Below are 12,411 nucleotides of genomic sequence, written 5' to 3' on the forward strand. Positions count from 1 at the left end.
TCTGCTTGCTCGCTCGACTCACGCGTTCGTCTCTATCTTTTGGCACGCGAGATGGCTCTGCGTTTAGTTTTCTATGGCGACAAGTCGCTTCGCGTCGAAGACGTCGATCTTCCGCGTCCGCTTCCCGAAAACTGTATTCTCGCTCGAATACGAATGGCGACGATCTGCGGATCGGACCTTCATACGATAGAGGGTCGACGAAGTCCGGCGACGCCCTGGTTAGTGACTCGGAGTCGGATAGGAACGATAATTTATAATGTTGTCCACACCCACGCAGCATTCTTGGTCACGAAGCCATTGCCGAAATCGTGGAAAATCGTCGAGCCGATAGCACATTGAAGTGCGGAGATCGAATCACATTTCAAGTTGCCGATTGTTGCAGAGAGTGCGAGAACTGCAATCGAGGCATCGAACAAAAGTGCATCAATTTGTTCAAGGAACTCAAAAAAATAATTAGATTCAATTCACATTTCATTAATTAAAACTTTTTCTTTTTAATTTAGTATGGTCAGTCCTTGTTAGGATTGCGATCCGAATTGAACGGATGCTTCGCAACTCATATCGTTATTCACCCGAGAACGTTTTGCGTTGCTATACCGGACAACGTTCCGGACAACATCGCGGCGACTATCAACTGCGCTCTAGCGACCGTCGTCAACGTTCTCGAGGAAGTGGAGAAATGCCTTCGAAGTGACGAAAGAAAATCGGTTGTTATTCAGGTAACAAGTATATGTACGTTTATGAAGATATTTTTTATAAAGCCTTTGTATTTGTAGGGTTCAGGAATGTTAGGTCTTTTTGCGTGTGCCTTGCTTAGAGAGTCGGGATTCGATAAGGTGTACTGTACTGATGCCGTTGAAAGTCGTCTCGAATTGGCTCGAAAATTTGGAGCTACCACAATTTGCATTGGTACGATTCGTTTCATATGAAGGACAATTTTTACGTTTATTTGACAGGAAAGAATGACGACGATTTGCCTTCCGAAAACTCAGTCGATGCTGTTATTGAAGCAATAATAATAATAATAGGACCTCTTTGTTTCTTTTATTGAATTCTTTTGTTTAGATTTGCGGCGTGCCATCGGTTGTTCAGCAGGGAATCAAACTGCTTCGAACCGGTGGTGTTTACATCTTGGCCGGTCTCGTGCATCCCAAGTCGAAACTCGACATCACAGGACTCCAAATCATCAGCAAATGCCTCACAATAAAAGGTGAACTTGTACTATCGTAGATAATTCTTTTCTATGTATCGATACTAAGGAGTTCACAATTACTCTTCTCGTCATCTCTCCGCTGCCGTCGACTTCCTCTCACGAACGGTGGACAAGTACCCATATGAAGAGCTGTTCAGCGAGCCGCATTCTCTTCGCAACTTCGACGCAGCGTATGATCTTGCATTGTCTCGAAAATTTCTCCGAGTCTGCTTCAATCCTCAAATTTGAATAGATCTATAGTCTCTCCTCTATCTATGCTATAGTGGCACGTGATTCTCACGTGATCGGCTGCTAACGCACGATTCAAAAGTCGCGATGAACTCCAGGCGAGCAATTCAAACTTTCGAAGCGTCGTTCTAGCAATTTCTCGCGTAGAATGAACAAACTCGTGTGCGAATGGAGAGAAAGCGGCAGTGCATCGCCTCTAAAGGCACGTAAACGGTCGCATCCTTCGCTTCGCGATCTCCCAGCCGACGAGTCGCGCATTTTTGACTCGTCAATTTGTGTCGTCGTAGCTACGACGCTTCATAGAGAAGCAGGTCAGCCCAGAAGGTCACGGACCGTTGTGGCGATGTTTGATCGAGCCCGAGAAACTTCGCGGCATAAGCCCCTTCGATTACAAGGTAAAAAACTACTGTGAGCCTCTATTATTTAATTTATACCTTTATTATAAGGAAGCGAAGGAGATGATTGAGTGTCTCTTCACCTATTACTCTCTCGACTATACTCCGGATTCCAACAGAAAATTGAGAAAAGTTATTGGTACAGTAGATATATATTTCTTTCTGTTCGACGTTATTTTGATCTGACTTTTTTGGGCTTTTTAGATGACCTGGAATCTCTTGAGTTGGACGAAGTGTCCAAGGAGAGTCATCCCGCCAAGAATTTAGTCGAATTTCTTCTTGTTGGCGCGGAGAAGAAGTCTTCGCGGGGAAGCGATGCCGCGTGCGAGCTTTCAGCTGTCGTTCGCTTTCTGAAATCGATTTACCAAATCTTATTGGATTTGGGTTAGATGCAATAGATAATTGCGTATGTTGTTGCGTGGCTTTATCTCGATTTTTTTTCTAGATCGAACGTTTTGCTCTTTCTCTATATTTGAGAACGGTTTTGGGCAAGACAAACTTGAGCAGCTCTTTTTCGTTCTTGGTGTGTATTCAATTTATAACCCGAGTATAGGCTACTGCCAAGGTTCTATTCTAAATGACTTTGACAAAATGAATTTAATTAATTGTTTTCTTTTACAGGGATGTCTTTTATTGCTGGTATGCTTGTTTTGAATGAGGATGAAGAAGTAATGCTAAAAGAATCGTGTACAGGATTTTTGACTGCTTTTTTGTCTAGACTGCCTTTTGGATGATGGCATCAATGCTGGAAAGAGAGAAGCATCTGTCAGGCTACTATTCAAAGAACCTATCAAAGTAGCAAACCCTCTTGATGAAGTGTCACGATACTGAGGCCAATATTTTCAGACTACACCATCATAGTGACGTATTTCGCCAGATTCTTCATCACCACATCCCTTCTACTGCAAAGCATCTGGTAATAAGAATATATAGAGCAGAAGATACCTGTACCCTATTCGCTATGCTGCAGGATACATTGAATGTTCTGCCGTTGATGTACGTCACTCAATGGTTTCTTTCTCTCTTCACTTGCTTGCCTTGTTGGAGAGCTGTACTTTCGATTTGGGATTATTTCATGCTAGAAGGTATGTTTACTTACACTTCAGGAGTAAATTTTTGGTTTTAAACTGTTCTTTTCTAAAGGCGTTGTTGCTGTATTTCAAGCAGCTATCGCTATACTACAACTTTGCTCAGGTCACCACTATAGCGTTTTAGTTTGATTCCTGGAGAAATGGGCTAAGATAGATGACCTATTGGCGATAACGGAAACCGGCAAGGCGTTACTCCTTTTGACTAATCTTCCAAAAGACAGGTAGGTCGTAGCTGATTGGCGTCAAATTGAAAGTTAGTATTTTTTGTGTCCAGCGATTTCTGGGATAAATTCATTTCACTTTTCTGGTCAACGAAAATACCAAAATGGCAACTGGACGGGTTGCTAATCCCCAAAACAGAGTCGTCCACATCGACCGGTTCTACACTTACTATATAACTAGTAAAGTAAAGTATTCAAATTTTGTAATATTAAGATTCGAAACCCAACGTCGTGGTCAAGTCAAGAAAGAGACCTCGTGAAGAGGAGGAGGACGACGACGAGGAGTTGAGCACAGACGGCGGCGGCGGCGCAACGAAGCGACGAAAGCGCCACGACGGTAAATTATTTTATCCGTGCTCGCGGTTTCGACAGTCTCGTTCTCTAGAGAGCGACGCGTCTCGTCCGCAACCGGCGACGGGATTTGGGTGGCTGGAGCGATTGAAGCGATTCGTCTCCACTTCCAAATCGTCGTCAAATCATCAAGAAGAGTTTGAATTGAAACCGCTTCGTCCCAGCGGCGTTGACAATGCGACGTCGCCGCGGACACCGCGACGAGGGCAACGACGACGACGACGGAGAACGTCAAGAAAACCGTCGCAGGTTTGGATCATGTGTTGGGTAGAAAAAACCCCTGTTGTATCTTTTGTTGGCAGAAACGTTTGATAAACGTCAGTCTTGCTGACGAGTAAGTTTTCCAAGTGGGGAGCACTTTCACTTTTTTTGGAGTCCGTTTTGCGCTTAGGAGATCTCCCTCCGTGAAGCAAAGCTTTTACGAGTTCAACACCCCGACGCCCCTACGTCCTTCACAGGCGAGTACAGTATTACGGGAGGGAGAGGGATCTCCTTCCTCTCCTATTCTATATTACTCTCTGTCACATGTCTACACAGACTAAGAGAAAGGACAAAGATCGTCTTGAGCAAGAGGACTCGCCTTTCGAACAATTCTACTACGAACTAGGCAAAATTCAATAGGTAATACCTCTCGCATCCCTCTCTAAGTCTTTTTATTTCGTGCATGCTCTTTCACTTCCTCAATCATTCCATCGACCTAAAAACGATTCAGAAGCTGATTGATTGTCTCTCGAAGCAAGAAACCGACTCGTTTCACTCACCCAAACGTAGAAGACGGCGGCTCCTTTGCTCGCTTCGGACACCGAGGACAAATCGTCTGCTTTGATAATGCGTTCGGCTTTCGTCGCCGCGTCGAGGCCGATGTTCGCCGGATCGCAACTTCCCACGCGTCGTTTTAGGTTCTCCTTGCCGGTTCGGCCGATTAGCGTCTGCACCGTTTGCCACTTGCGCATCTCTTTCTCGGGGTGTCCGAGAAGGATGAAGACGGCCATCATGACATCGTGGACGACCTGAGGCGGCTTGCCGTAGCTCTTCAATTCGGCTATGGTGCGCTGATCGAGATTGAGTACCTAGAAGGAAAGATTAAGGTAAACCGGTGTACTCAAAGTCTACTGCTTCACTGTACCACTGTACTCCTGACTAAAACTGGGGTCCGAGGGGTAGAGTGACAGTCATAGAATGCCAGTGGTACAGTGGTACAGTGGTACAGGACCCCCATTAGTCTACTACCTCTACTTACTTCTTTTCTAAACTGTTCTAGTTTCTTCAGTCGTGTGAGCAATTGATTCGCTTCGGCCATTTCTTTTGCGAGTTTCTCTTCCAGTCCGGCGCTTTTGACGTCGCTCATTGCCTTCTGGAGTTCTTCGATTTTTCTTCTGGCGACGGCGTCGTCTAGGTTTTTCGCCGCCACTAGTTTCTTCAGGAGCGCCTTCGCTTCCTCGAGTTTATTAACGTCCAAGTCTTTGCCGAGGCTTTTCTTATTCTCTTCAGCTTCTTTGACAGCAGGCTCAAGATCGTCAATTTTCTTGGAAGTAAGAGCGTGATCGAGTTGAGCGTTGATTTTTTTGGCTTTTGCTCTTTTAGCTTCAGCGTCTCCAGCCTCTTTGGCAGACTTGCCTTTGCCTTTGCCTTTCTCCTCTGGCTTGGATGGGGCTGCTGGTTGAGGCTCTTCTTTTGGTTTTAATGGTACAGGAACTACTTCAGGTGGCTTGGGCTCGTCTTTTTCTTTTGGTTTCGATGGTGCAGGTACTTCGGGTGGCTTCGGCTTATCTTTATCTTTATCTTTTTCTTGTAGTTTTGACGGTGCAGCTGACACTTCAAGCTGAGGCTTCGTAACTGGCGGAATTCCAGTAAGCTCCTCTTCCCTTTTCTTGCTGTCTTTCCGTTTTGCTTCTTCCTTATTTATACTTACTTTCTTCTCTACTCTGGAAAGCTTTTTCGTCGGTGGCGCCTCTTCAACGCTTTTCTTTGGCCTAATTGTTATTGTCTCATTTTCTTTTTGTCTTTCAGGGCGCATTACAGCTGCAAGCTTCCTTGCACGAGACAACGTTGGAATGACTTTCTCTTCTGGCAGCTCCTCCTCTTCCTCCTCTTCCTCAATACTCAACCCATCGCCATAAAGATTACACAATTCCACTTCGATCTCCTCAAACGAAATCCCACTTCCAATCTGCGGTCCTCTCTTCCTCAACCATCGATTCCATCTCTTCGACGAGAACGCCTCATTGTGAGCAGCTCTCATCAAAAACTCGGCCTGCCTTTCAGATACCAATCCACCGCCTCCTTCCACGGCCAGCATGCAGAATTCCCATTGCAAATCCTGTACCAGAACGTATCGCCTATCCATTTCCTACAGTAAGAGAATATAAGTATTTTTTATCGTCATTATATAATGTCTTGCTTTTAAGCAGGCTATGAATTCATCTGAGACGCATACGTCACCGAGGCACGCCGTTCTCACGGACGCCTGCACTTGAGCAGGAGAGAGCATCTCCGTTCTTAGTTCCCCGTACAAGTCGTGAAGCTCCTGCACGGTGAGAAATCCTTTAAAACCCCTGTCCCTACTCCTGAACATGTCCAGTAGGAACGAGTCCTTCTCCATAGGCATTTTTGACCCGTCACTAGGGAAAACACATGAAGAGTAGCGCACGCTATAGAGAAACCCTCGTACAGTAGTCCTGATGAAAGTATAAGAACTAAGAAGGCAACTAACATACAACAGAGATACAAAATACGTAAAAGAAATTTTTCAACCAAACTAAAAACAGTCATTCTCTTCACCGGCACGGCGAATAGCCCACGTAAAATCATACGTCTTGACTGCATCGTAATAGGGACACTTTATTAGAGAGTGATTCCCTAGACATAGAAGAAACTCGTTATCGTTCCGCCTCTTGCTCTCTGTACCAACTCACCTGTCCGTATTGCTTCAATAAACGCTTTATCTTCTTCTAGGTAAGCGTCCGCGTCCTCAAACGTGAAAACGCGTTCAGATTCAGACTTTCCCGAGCGAACACGCAGTTCGCACGTCGATCGATAGGGCTCAATAAGAGACATGCGTAAACCGTCGGCCCAGACGTCAAACGAAGTCTCATACGACGTCCCCAACAAGCTTATGCCATGCATAAGCGACCCTATACCATTCCTTTCAAATTTCCAATGAGCCGAAGTAGCTCTATAGAAAACACATCTCCCATATTGATATATCCGTATTGATTAATTAATCCATCTTACCGAGGCATACGTAGTTCATCCCTGATTTCATCCTCTCTGATGTGTTCTCCTATGTGAGACAGTTTCCCTGACGGTTCCGATGCATTTACATTCAAAGCGGATATGGTTCCCAAGTTCGGTTCGCCGGCGAGATAGCGTGCTAGGTCGCAAAAATGCGTCGCCTGTTCGATGATGGGCCCGCCCGAGCTGCGCACGTTCCACCAATGAGGCTTCGTCGATTCCGAATACGCGCAATTGTAGCGCGCGTTTACGCACATGACTCGTTTTCCCGCCGAATGGAGTTCGGTTATGAATTCCTTCATTTTGACGACGGCCGGATGATAGCGAAACATGTATCCTACCGAAACGATTGCGTTCGACTTGGCCTGCTCGGCGGCGAGCGTTCGCGCGAAATCGACGAAGTTCTCCGGCGGAACGAGCGACAGCGGTTTCTCAATGAACGTGTGGATTCCCGCCTTGACGCACGCTAACTCGATGTCGAGGCCTTTTACAAGGGAACCGTGACATCCGGGTGGAAGCCCGACAAATACACCGTCGAGCTTCTCTCGCTCTATCATGTCCTCAGCGCTCGAGTAGATTTTGCAGTTGGCGTAGATCGATGTTGCGTTCGTCGCTCGCTTTCGTTCGGCGAGAGCGCGTTCGGCTCTCGTCGTGTCGATGTCGGCGATTCCGACGATTTCAACGCCGCCGATTTGTTCGAGTCGGCTCGCGTGGTTCCACGAGCCCACGTTGCTGCCGAAATTGACTCCGCCTGCGCCGATAAAGCCGATTCGCACGTTTGCCATTGTAGGATGCCGGGACGTTGTTTTCGTTTGGTAGCGCACGGTAGAAACATGGAGTCTTTGCCGAAGAAACGGCGGTTAGCATGGTTTCATGACTTCTAGCCGTACATCCATCGTTCTTTCTAGTCTACTTTTGCCACCTCTACCTTGGCGAATCTTTTCCAAGCAGAAGGACGCTCTCCAACACGCGAATAGCCATCCAGTACGACGAAATTGCACTCAATCATGAGATCAATTTCTTTTGAAGGACCATCACGTATTTTCGTTTGAATCTGAAGCGCTGGGCGATTCGGGATGCCGAAAATTCATCTCGACTACATACCTAGCGTTCTTTGAAAAATATCGGTAAAACTAGTCAAAGAAAATTGGTCAAATTCTAAAATTCTTTTATAAAGAAAAACGAAAAAATCTGATAAGCATTTTTATGAAGTCATAGCTGAAGGTCCGTTTTGTAGTATCAGTCTAACCCGTAATTAATTAATTAATTAATTAATTAATTATTGAAGGCCACGCGTGTAAACTTTACTTCGATTTGGAGTACAATCGAGCTCGCAATCCGAGTCTTGACGGGTCAGCCATGGTCGAAACGTTCATTGCCGTAAGAAATAAACTCAATTGTACGTTTTAGACCTATTATTTTATGCAGTGCGTTTGTGACCAAATGAAAACCGTTTTTCGCGTAAATTCAATTGATAGTGAAGACGTTATTGATTTAGACTCAAGGTAAAAACAGCCAGATAGCTGAACGAAGACTAAATAAACGTGGCTTAGCACTGAGGCTAAATTTTCTCGTCATCTCATTTTTAACGTAAAAGAGGCTGTATTTGCAGACAACAGTCACGTAGGTACGACAACAGGATTATCTAAGGATTTGCTAGTAATTGAGCCTTTTCCTCCGGTAGGGGCTTTTGTTCATTATTTAGTTGATCAAATCAAAACCTCTACTTCCGGTATCATTGGTCAAACCTTTTTCTATACATAATTACAGTACGTCTTTAGAAACGTTGAAGACATTGCGTGTTTGCACTGAAAAGGGCTCGGACAGCTTATTTATTGACTCCGGTCTGATTGGTTTCACCCTCGCGATTCGTTTTCTTGAAGATCTGCCTCGTCAGGCGTCTACACGAGAAATCGAAACTTTCGAATACTCGGGTCATCGAAATTGGGCAAAACAGCAGTTCTTAAATATTTCAAACCGAGTTCCTACAAAGTCAGTCAATCAGTTTGATTTTCACTCGTGCAGGAAGCGTTTGATTCTTTGTGTACATAGGCGCAGCATCTAAGGGAATTCAAGTCTCTTTGGCAGGATGGCAGGCACAAGGAAGTGAAACGCGATACGCTGTTTGATCGTTTACTTTCGTCTCTCGTCTGCAGTACACAGTATGACTAGAGAGAGACAGACCTTTTTCCCTAAACACTTAACTCATCTCTTAGGTATAATAGAGGTACAATGGGAAAATTTCCTCGTCTTCTAACGTTCGAAAATAAGGCACACGTCAGCTCAATGTCTCATACTAAGCCTCCTCGTAAAGAGGTCGCAGTTAGTGATAGTAGTCGTCCATCGGAATCGTTTGGACGCTCGCCTTTTCCCCTACTGGACGACTTTATGCTGACCCAGATGAATCACGGCGGCGTGCAGGGCTGCATTCGCTCCGTCGTGTATTTCTCCGAGGGAAATACGGTCGTGTACAATGTCGGAAGGAATCGGTGGTGCTGGAACGTGGGACGAGCTCACAAAAGCAATCACACGATGTGAGTTGAGAATACGATAGAGAAATTTTTTAATAATTGCATTTTATAGCCTGATTGCCGATTGTAAGAATGGGGTCTTTTATCAGAAGTGTCTCGACCCCGAATGTCGAGAAAGCAATTATAGGTCTCCAGGTAATACAATGGGCCTATGATGATCTATAACGTGATACTTTACGTCTCTAGAGAAATCGATTCCCCCACACGTGAACCCTCTTTCTCTCAAGAACGAGGACGTTATCACAGACGAAGAAATGAGTCGGGCTCTCGACGAAGCATCCGAAACGTGCGACCTCCTGTCCGCATTCGCAGAAGACGTCTCGGAAGACGACTTGGACGACGACTTCAAAGAGGTTCATTTAATTAGGAATCCTGCAGACTATTCGCAGGTGGAGCCTTTACCTTGGCCGCACACTGCAGACCTTTTCTTCGCCTACGGATCGAACATGGACGCAGACTTGGTAGCGAAGAGGACGGGCGCGTCCTCCCAACGCTTCCTAGCGGAGCTTCGAGACTATGAGATGACGTTCTGCAAGCTGGCAAAGAGCCCGCTTCAAGCCGAGAAGGGAATCGGCTACGCGAACGTAAGACCGCGACTCGGCTGCAAAGTGTACGGTATTCTCAACGCGTGCAAAGCCGGATTGCTGGAGAAAATCCACGCCTATCAAAGATCGTGGTCATACGATCGTCAATTGGAGGTCGACGTCGTTTTGCCTGCTCTAGGTGGGCGGAGAGTTCGCGCCGTAACGTATGCGGCAAACGAAGATACAGTAAGAGAGGGCTTAAAGCCGGCACGCGATTACGCCTTGATTTGCTTGAATGGCGGCCGAGACTTGCTGCCTCCTCACTACTTAGAGTATTTGGAAGCATGCGTTGACGAGAGCCTTCCTATCGATACAGCTCACGACTACACGTTTATTTAGTTTCTTTTACTACAGTTCAACTCTAATATAATCTTCGAAAATTGAACCAATGCCAACAGTGACTTCAATATAGTCAAAATGCTCTTGTATGCGAAATAATTCATCTATTTTATATTCGCTCCGGCCAGGATCAATGAGCCTCTTTGGAGAACGCGAACAGACGCGACGAGTGCCGTCGTCATCAATTTCCAGCACATCTTTCTTTTCATATTCTCCTGAAAGATAGAAAGCAAAAGGTTTCTTGCACCTGTCTTGGATTTCTATGACAAGTTCGTTTTTTGCAGGAGACTCCAGAGAAACAGAGTCCGGCGTGCGAGTCCAAGACGGCTGCCGAAGTAATCCTGAATCCGGCCACTCGTCATCAGAGTCATCTGGACGCTTTGCCTCAGGCTGCTCAGCAATTCCCAGCGACTTCATAACGGCATCCCTGAGCCGCAATCCGCCTTCTTCAAATTGGCATTCACCTCGCAAAATGTTCTCAAGTAAACTAATGTATTCCTCAGTGGCTGGTGCGCGAACGGTTTTGTCTTCCACTACGTCTAACTCGACGTCTACGTTTAAAATAACGGCAGCTTCCTCTGGTTTGCCCCAAGCCAGAGCTACGGTATATTCGTTGAATATTCCCATTTTCTTGATATGTAGGCTGCCGCCAAACAGCAACTTTTCGGCATAGTATCCTACCTTGTCAGATTTTGAACGAAATTGATCTTCGTCACCGTCCTTTACGTAAAATCTACGAACTTTGCTGTGAGCTAGTAGTTCGTGAATATAGCCGCACGCCACCATGACCACGTAAACTCTGCGGCGTAAATCGTCTTTTGGAAAAGTGCACGCCCCCCGCAACTTTTCAGCAAAGTCGCCCAAGATAAGCACTCCTCCTTCCGCTGTCGTCGGCATCTTGTACACGTCGGAGAAATACGGTTCTTTCATGAGGCTCATGTTAGGGTCAGACCGCCTAGCTTTCCCGCCGCCGTGCAGAGGGACGACTGGCGGCAGATTGTCACCACTTACGTGGGTTTGGACGGTCGCATCGTCGTCGTTGAGAGATTTGAAGAGACCGTGCCTATTCTCGATGAACGTTTTCGCCAGTGTCAAGCCTTCTTTGACCACCGGGATGTCGTCGAAGCTACTTCCACGGAGTTGTGTTTCCGCCAAACTCTCCGCGTGCTCGTCGATTATGCGCAGTTCGCTGTCGAGTCAACGCGCGCGAGGATTTGAAACAGCTCACGACTACATGCACGTTTATTTAGTTTTCTTTCACTACAGTTCAACTCTAATATAATCTTCGAAAATTGAACCAATGCCAACAGTGACTTTATTATAGTCAAAATTCTTTTGTATGCGAAATAATTCATCTATTTTATATTCACTGCGGCCGGGATTAATGACCCTTTTCGGAAGACTCGAGCGGATGCGATAAATGCCGTCGTCGTCAATATCCGGCACATCTTCCTTTTCATATTCTCCCGAAAGATACAAAGCAAAAGGTTTCCTGCACCTGTCTTGGATTTCTATGACAAGTTCATTTTTTGCAGGAGACGCCAGAGAAACAATGTCTGGCGTGCGAGTCCAAGACGGCACCCAAGGTCCTGAATCCGGCCAGTCCGGCCAGTCATCGTCAGAGTCGTCTTGAACTGACTCCACCGTCGAGCGGTCCTTGTACTTGACATCATCAGAGTCATCCCATTCACCGTCACTGCGCTTTCGCTTTGCGTCAGGCTGCTCAGCAATTCCCAGCGACTTTCTAACGGCATCCCTGAGCAGCAAATCGCCTTCTTCAAATTGGCATTCACCTCGCAAAATGTTCTCAAGTAAACTGATGTATTCCTCAGTGGCTGGTGTGCGAACGGTTTTGTCTTTCACTACGCCTAACACGACGTCTACGTTTCCGAGAAAGGCAGCTTTCTTTCGTGAGGTCGGAAGCAGAAGTACGATATCATGTTCGTTCAGATTTTTCCTTTTATTGATATGTAGGCTGCCGCCAAACATCAATTCTTCGGCATAGTATTCTGATTCTACCTGGGAAGATATGGAACGAAATTTCGTTGGTGTGTTCAGGAATTGATCTCCGCCGCTGCCCTTCACGTGAACTTTGCTGTGAGCTAGTTCGTGAATATAGCCGCACGCCACGAGGCACACGTAAACTCTGCGGCGTAAATCGTCTTTTGGAAGAGTGTACGCCGTCTGCAACTGTTTCGAAAAGTCGCTGTAGATAAGGACTCCT

The 12,411-nt window shown here is 46.1% G+C and overlaps 5 protein-coding genes across 15 annotated transcripts; 3 read left to right on the forward strand and 2 right to left on the reverse strand.

Annotated features, from left to right (window-relative positions):
- Positions 1-20: 20 nt before the first annotated feature.
- Positions 21-6,763, forward strand: LOC136199694 (USP6 N-terminal-like protein). Of its 10 annotated transcripts, none has more exons than XR_010673142.1 (30): positions 21-218; positions 278-719; positions 777-909; positions 957-1,009; positions 1,066-1,210; positions 1,260-1,383; positions 1,446-1,539; positions 1,589-1,643; positions 1,729-1,836; positions 1,888-1,975; positions 2,041-2,220; positions 2,282-2,401; positions 2,458-2,504; positions 2,555-2,631; positions 2,683-2,752; positions 2,807-2,921; positions 2,980-3,030; positions 3,082-3,148; positions 3,202-3,305; positions 3,363-3,485; positions 3,534-3,748; positions 3,802-3,833; positions 3,891-3,957; positions 4,037-4,120; positions 4,236-4,587; positions 4,761-5,245; positions 5,295-5,349; positions 5,510-5,854; positions 5,911-6,033; positions 6,455-6,763. XR_010673142.1 is itself a non-coding variant. In XM_065989964.1 (23 exons), the coding sequence occupies exons 6-23, from the start codon at positions 1,529-1,531 to the stop codon at positions 4,118-4,120; spliced, it is 1,614 nt and encodes a 537-aa protein (XP_065846036.1). In that variant the 5' UTR covers positions 21-218; positions 278-719; positions 777-909; positions 957-1,009; positions 1,066-1,210; positions 1,260-1,528; the 3' UTR covers positions 4,121-4,213. The 10 variants fall into 10 exon arrangements, 1 of the variants encoding a protein (XP_065846036.1); XR_010673136.1 differs by having other exon boundaries at positions 1,260-1,539; positions 4,761-5,031; positions 5,084-5,245; positions 6,455-6,762; XR_010673140.1 differs by having other exon boundaries at positions 1,260-1,539; positions 4,212-4,587.
- LOC136198252 (uncharacterized) lies at positions 52-1,441 on the forward strand. The gene is made up of 7 exons (XM_065988168.1): positions 52-218; positions 278-405; positions 523-719; positions 777-909; positions 957-1,009; positions 1,066-1,210; positions 1,260-1,441. Exons 1-7 carry the CDS (start codon positions 52-54, stop codon positions 1,439-1,441), a joined length of 1,005 nt encoding a protein of 334 aa, XP_065844240.1.
- On the reverse strand, positions 3,995-6,129 carry LOC136199693 (triadin-like). Its single transcript, XM_065989962.1, has 4 exons — positions 5,901-6,129; positions 4,740-5,849; positions 4,261-4,569; positions 3,995-4,196 (listed from the first exon to the last, which is right to left on the reverse strand). Exons 1-4 carry the CDS (start codon positions 6,105-6,107, stop codon positions 4,143-4,145), a joined length of 1,680 nt encoding a protein of 559 aa, XP_065846034.1. The 5' UTR covers positions 6,108-6,129; the 3' UTR covers positions 3,995-4,142.
- On the reverse strand, positions 6,163-7,538 carry LOC136199695 (uncharacterized). The gene is made up of 3 exons (XM_065989965.1): positions 6,734-7,538; positions 6,415-6,674; positions 6,163-6,358 (listed from the first exon to the last, which is right to left on the reverse strand). The coding sequence occupies exons 1-3, from the start codon at positions 7,516-7,518 to the stop codon at positions 6,258-6,260; spliced, it is 1,146 nt and encodes a 381-aa protein (XP_065846037.1). The 5' UTR covers positions 7,519-7,538; the 3' UTR covers positions 6,163-6,257.
- LOC136199691 (DNA-directed primase/polymerase protein-like) lies at positions 7,470-10,233 on the forward strand. Of its 2 annotated transcripts, XM_065989960.1 has the most exons (14): positions 7,470-7,592; positions 7,642-7,717; positions 7,763-7,860; positions 7,911-7,957; positions 8,022-8,113; positions 8,162-8,238; positions 8,287-8,360; positions 8,418-8,465; positions 8,515-8,577; positions 8,631-8,725; positions 8,786-8,895; positions 8,950-9,267; positions 9,317-9,399; positions 9,451-10,233. In XM_065989960.1, exons 1-14 carry the CDS (start codon positions 7,525-7,527, stop codon positions 10,185-10,187), a joined length of 1,986 nt encoding a protein of 661 aa, XP_065846032.1. In that variant the 5' UTR covers positions 7,470-7,524; the 3' UTR covers positions 10,188-10,233. The 2 variants fall into 2 exon arrangements, with proteins under 2 accessions (XP_065846032.1, XP_065846033.1); XM_065989961.1 differs by lacking the exons at positions 7,470-7,592; positions 7,642-7,717; positions 7,763-7,860; positions 7,911-7,957 and having other exon boundaries at positions 8,020-8,085; positions 8,144-8,238.
- The last annotated feature ends 2,178 nt before the right edge of the window (positions 10,234-12,411 follow it).

Source organism: Oscarella lobularis, chromosome 1, assembly GCF_947507565.1.
Source record: "Oscarella lobularis chromosome 1, ooOscLobu1.1, whole genome shotgun sequence".
Classification (NCBI taxonomy): domain Eukaryota; kingdom Metazoa; phylum Porifera; class Homoscleromorpha; order Homosclerophorida; family Oscarellidae; genus Oscarella; species Oscarella lobularis.